The following is a 6,291-nucleotide window of genomic DNA, read 5'->3' as shown; positions in this document are numbered from 1 at the left end:
GGGACTGGATCCAAAGACGGGAACATGTCGTAGCTAGGGCCGTCATCCCTGGAAGGGGAGCTATGCCACCCGAAGCATGAGGATTGGACTTGGCGGGGGAGGGGTGAGGCAAGGGGTGGCATGTCGACGAGTCAGGATCCGGAGAACGCGAACCTGGATCGACGAAGCTTGAGCCGCCAAAACACCGGCGAACCCAGTAAGCTGAAAAAGAGCGCAGCTTCTAGAGCGTTGGGGTCACAGCCGCTACGGGAGGAACGTCGGCGAGCCGGACCCTCGAAAACGCAAGTTCCAAGCCAACCGAGATCGTAACATCGACGACGAGCTCCACCATGTGATGAAGGCCCCCACGTCGAAGCCGAGAAAATCCACATCAGCACCGAGCAGAATGGCTGCAGCCCTGCGTTGATCCAGAAATGAAGCCACCTACAGCACCAACGACAAAGCACCCATCAGAGAGAGGCGCGCCGTGCATGGCCACAGCCGGCCCGTGCATACGCGACGAAGAAGGGGGCGCCCCACGCACGGCCAGCTCGCCACGTCTGCGCTCACAGAATCCCTCCGCAGCGGCCCCGTTGCCAGATCCGTCGAGCTCGTGCTTATAGCCAAGGAGAAGATACCGCCTCGGATAGGAGAGCCGTCTGCAGAGGGGTTGCGGCGCCGCGTGAAGAGGAGCTCCGCCGCGGAACCGCCCCGCGCCGACAGGAGGCCAGACCCTGCCTGACGACGCCGCAGGAGGTAGGAACACCCTGCCGCCACCCTCCTTGGGCACGTGCGGACTATGCCGGCGTCCCCTTCGGCGGCGGCGATGCTAGGGAGGCGGATCTGGGGCGCGGCCAGCGGCGCTGTGTGTGTGTGTGTGGGGGGGGGGGGGGGGGCATTTTTGGGGGCTATTACATAAACCTCTCAAAGTCTTAAAAAAAGGCTTCATAATGTATGAGGATATGATTCTCAACACCGTGCAAAGAAGGGCACCCGTGTAAGGTTGCAACGACCGAACGTTTGTTTTCTTTTCTTCACGTGCAGCACCGAATAGTTGATGGTTTAGGTGCCGAATTCCTGGACTTTTGTATCGATTGATTGGGGTAGTTGGTCGCCTGGGCGTCGTTGTCTCGCCCTCTTCGGCGGTTCTGCGCCCCCAGTTTCCCCATTTCGTCTTCTGGTCCAAACACTGTACTCGTTTACCGGCAAGATGTCTCTCCAACAAGTGCCCAACAAACGAGCATAGCTAGAACGGTAGGAGCATATGGGCGTCAGCACTACTGTTCCATCGAAACCGAACCCAAATCCAGAAATTATCAGCTAAAGTAGTAGAAGAAGCATCGGATCGCACATGGATCGATGATTATTCAAGGAACAGATAAAACACTCCATGTTCTTGCAGATTATTCACATCACATGATGTGCAGCTATCAGTAGTAATATGCACAAACAGAGAAGAAAGAAGAACGAGTAGCCATGCGCAGGCCTGGCGAGAGCCCCGATCGATGCTCCTCCTTACTGCTGTAAGTGCGTCCATGCTGTATGTACATGTGGAGCGCGCTCGGCGCCTGCACGGTCGGCGGTGATCACGAGAGGTAAGTACCGCAGACGCCGGCGCCGGCGCGGCAGCCGCCGCAGGCGCAGCCCCTGCCGCCCACAAACACCGGCCCGTTCCCGCGGGAGCCGGAGCGCCGCCGCCGCTTCCCTTCCCCTTCCCCGTCGCCGCTGCCGACGGCAGAGGAGGCCGCCAAGATGACCAGGGACAGCACCGACATGCACAGGATGATGACGCAGAACACCACGTCCGCGCCGCCGACCACCGCGGCGTCGTGGGTCTCGATGACTACGCTAGCCATGGCGGTCCTCCTCGTCTTCCTCCTCCCTGGCGACGATTCTTGCGTGCTTTGCTACCCCTGGAGGCTGGAGCGCGCACACGGTCGTGGCGAGAGCGGGGTATGTGAAATGAACAGGAGCTTCGCTTATACGTAGGCGAAGAGGCGGAGCGATGCTTATCTAAAATTCTAAATGGAGAGGAATTGCGACCTCTGCAGCTGCAGTAATGGCATATGGGACTCCGGCCTCTCGTCGGATGATTGACGACGTCGCCTGATTTTGTTCCCTAATGACGATACTTTTCTTGGAGCACTAAAGGTACCTCCAACGCACCTCAAAATTTCCGCGTCTGTCCAGACCGTGGTGACGACGCAAGTCATCCAACCTTGTCTCGCATTTGTTTGTGGATCAGTAGAAATATCTGTTTTTCGTAAACAGAAAGAAAAACAGGGGCAAAGCAAAAAAAGAAAAATTGAGCGGTGATGCTACCTACCGACAACATCTTACCCAATCAGCTAATGCCACCTGGCGCCATATATTGTCTTTTCTTTAATTTAAGAAAATATTGATATTTCAGCAGCGGACCCATTCTACTTCACATGCAGGATGACATTAATGCGCCGAACTACTATATCTCTTCTCCTACACAATATAAATCAAACATCTTTTTGACCTTGACTAATTTAAAACATTTATATCTTTTAAACCATATATTTGTTTTAGAATTTTTATTTATATTTGAACTCATTGTATCAAAACCTTTAAAATAAGATCAATCTTGGATATTTTTCAACCACATTTAAATATGAATACACATTTCACATTCACAAAATTAGTTTCACAGATACATTATAATTCAACTTTTCTGTAGTTACTATTTCACATTTGTGAAAATCCATGATCTGTAATTTCACTCGATTGAAATCTGTTCAATAACATGATTTGAATTAGTTTCACAAGTTGACATTTTAGTTTCATATTTTTGTTCAGTTTCAGAATCTACATTTCACTTTTCATTTGTTTGTTTTACAAAAAACACATCTATTTCTTACACATTTTAATAACATTTGTCACTCTTTTAAAATAAATTGTTACACATTTTTTTAGGAAATTGTTACACATTTCTAAAAAAATCAGTTCCTCAAGTAGACATTTTAGTTTTGTATTATTTTTTAGTTCAAAATATACATTTCACTTTCCAGTAGCTTATTTCGCAAAAATCACACCTATTTCACTTCTACATTTTTTTAAATAACATATTTCACTATTCTGAAATAAATTGTTGCACATTTTCAAATAATCAGTTTCACAAGTTTACATTTCAGTTTCATATTGTTATTCATTTTCACTAACTAAATTTTACTTTCCAGTGGGTTGTTTCACAAAAATCACATCTATTTCAATTACACATTTTTGAAATAATATATTTCACTCTTTTGAAATAAAGTGTTACAATTTTTTTAATACTCATTTCAAAGTTGACATTTCAGTTTCATATTTGGGTTAAATAAGTTTCAAGTTGGTCTCACATATTTCTACTAAAATAGGTTTGTTTCATATTTTTCTAATGAAATAGGTTTGTTTCACATATGGAATGTGAAATGTTGAAAATTAAAAATGTTCAAAATGTATGCAAGATTGGTCCAGTGCTAAAGGTCTTGGAGTCAGGAGTTGAAATATATAAATTATTTAAAAAATGAACTTGTGGTTCAATAGATATGGACGATTTAATTTAGCCAAGATGGAATAAAAGGTTGGATTTATTATGTGAGAGAAGGGAGAGAGAGTGGAATGGGGATGTGGCTCTCACGAGAGAGAGAGGGAGAGAGAGAGAGAGAAAGATAATGATGGGCTAGATATTTACTCGGTTGTGGGGTCCACTTGTTGTATTGGTCAGGGTATTCGTTTCGTATATCAAAAAACAAGGAGAAAAGGCTTACCCGCACGCGAATCTTAAAGCATACAACGAATGATGGATTCCTCGCCGCTAGGTATCGTTAACTCTCAAAACGAATTTGCGAAACCAGGGGGCTTAACAGGACTTCGTACACCCGCCACGTAGGACTTGACACCCTCGGTGAAAGGATCGATATGGTTTACTAGAGGGGGGTGAATAGGCAACTACCAATTTTTTTGCTTTTATTCACAAATTAGGTTTAGCAATAAATAGGTTGTCTAGATGTGCAACTAGGTGAGCAACCTATATGATGCTAACAACAATAACAACAAGTGCAAGCAAAGGATACAACACAACAATAGCTTGAACAAAGTAAAGGAAGGAGATAACCACAAGTGGAGGCGGTGGAGATGAGGACGTGTTACCGAAGTTCCTTCCCTTTGAGGGGAAGTATGTCTCCATTGGAGCGGTGTGGAGGCACAATGCCTCCCAAGAAGCCACTAGGCCCACCGTATTCTCCTCACGCCCTCAAACAATGCGAGATATCGTGATTCCACTAGTGGTGCCCTTGAAGGCGGCGACCGGACCTTTACAAACAAGGTTGGGGCAATCTTGACAACTTGATTGGAGGCTCCCAACGATACCACGGAGCTTCACCACAATGGATTGTGGCTCCGAGCTGACCTCAACCATCTAGAGTGCTCAAACACCCAAGAGTAAAAAGATCCGCAAGGGATTAGTGCGGGGGGATCAAATTTCTCTTGGTGGAAGTGTAGATCCGGGCCTTCTCAACCAAACCCTAGAAAATCAACAAGTTTGACCGTCTAGGGAGAGAGATCGGGCGAAAATGAGCTTTGGAGCAACAATGGAGTTTGGGGGAGGAAGAGGTGGGTCTTCTTGCAGAAGAAGACCCACTTTCATAGTGGGGGAGGGGGACAAATCCAACCGTTATGCATCTCATAGCCTGCAGACGAGCGGTACTACCGCTCTAGGAGCAGTACTACCGTTCTACGAGCGGTACTACCGCTCTTTACAAGATGCACAGGAGAAAGAAGAACACGGGAGATAACAGAGGAACGGGCGGTGGTAGCCGCGGTAGTAGGGGCGGTACTACCGCCTATAAGCGACACTACCGCTGCTACAACCGCCCATTTTCTAGGGACAAACGGGTAGCACGGTAGTAACCCGGAGGTTATTGTAGGGTACGAAACCACCTCAAAGTTAGTCTTCTGATCGATCTATTGGGCTATTCCTATAAGTGTCACAAACAACCCTAGAGTTCATACTAAAATAACACCTTAAGACATACATCAACCAAAACCCTAATGTCACCTAGATACTCCAATGTCACCACAAGTATCTGCAAGTTTGATCATACGTTATGCATCACACAATCTCAGATTCATCTCTTCAAACCAACACAAAGAACTTCAAAGAGTGCCCCAGAGTTTCTACCGGAGAGTCAAGACAAAAACGTGTGCCAACCCCTATGCATAAGTTCACAAGGTCACAGAACCCACAAGTTGATCACCAAAACATACATCAAGTAGATCACGTGAATATCCCATTGTCACCACAGATAAGCGCATGCAAGACATACATCAAGTGTTCTCAAATCCTTAAAGACTCAATCCGATAAGATAACTTCAAAGGGAAAACTCAACCCATTACAAGAAGGTAGAGGGGGAGAAACATCATAAGATCCAACTATAATAGCCAAGCTCGCGGTACATCAAGATCGTGCCAAATCAAGAACACGAGAGAGAGAGAGATCAAACACATAGCTACTGGTACATACCCTCAGCCCCGAGGGTGAACTACTCCCTCCTCGTCATGGAGAATGCCGGGATGATGAAGATGGCCACCGGTGATGATTCCCCCCTCCGGCAGGGTGCCAGAACAGGTCCCAATTGGGTTTTGGTGGCTACAGAGGCTTGCGGCGGCGGAACTCCGAATCTAGGTTTCTTTTCGGGGGTTTCTGTATTTATAGGAATTTTTTGTGCCAGTTTCACGTCGGGGGGTCCACGAGTCAATGACAAGGGTGGAGCACCCTCCGGGGGGTAGGGCGCGCCCTCCACCCTTGTGCTTGGCTCGGGACTTTTTTGGCCCAACTCTCGTGCTTCGGGGGCTTCTTCTGGTCCATAAAAAATCACCATAAATTTTCAGCTCGTTTGGAATTCGTTTGATATTCCTTTTTTGTAACAATCAAAAACAAGGAAAAAATAGAAACTGGCACTGGGCTCTAGGTTAATAGGTTAGTCCCAAAAATTATATAAAATAGCATATAAATGCATATAAAACATCCAAGATGGATAATATAATAGCTTGGAACAATAAAAAATTATAGATACGTTGGAGATGTATCAAGCATCCCCAAGCTTAATTCCTGCTCGTCCTGCAGTAGGTAAATGATAAAAATTGAATTTTTAATGTGGAATGCTACCTAACATACTCATCCATGTAATTTTATTTATTATGGCATGAAATTTCAGATCCATAAGATTCAAAATAAAAGTTTAATATTGACATAAAAACAATAATACTTCAAGCATACTAACAATGCAATTATGTCTTCTCAAAAT

General features: G+C 45.9%; 1 protein-coding gene across 1 annotated transcript; it reads right to left on the bottom strand.

The window, feature by feature from the left end:
- Positions 1-1,351: 1,351 nt before the first annotated feature.
- Positions 1,352-2,168, bottom strand: LOC125514398 (uncharacterized). Its single transcript, XM_048679709.2, has one exon. The coding sequence runs from the start codon at positions 1,833-1,835 to the stop codon at positions 1,566-1,568; it is 270 nt and encodes an 89-aa protein (XP_048535666.1). The 5' UTR covers positions 1,836-2,168; the 3' UTR covers positions 1,352-1,565.
- Positions 2,169-6,291: the final 4,123 nt, after the last annotated feature.

This window comes from Triticum urartu, chromosome 6A, assembly GCF_056163025.1.
Source record: "Triticum urartu cultivar PI428250 chromosome 6A, HENAU_Tu73, whole genome shotgun sequence".
Classification (NCBI taxonomy): domain Eukaryota; kingdom Viridiplantae; phylum Streptophyta; class Magnoliopsida; order Poales; family Poaceae; genus Triticum; species Triticum urartu.
Note: the sequence above shows the minus strand (reverse complement) of the source record. Positions and strands in the feature narration are given on the sequence as shown.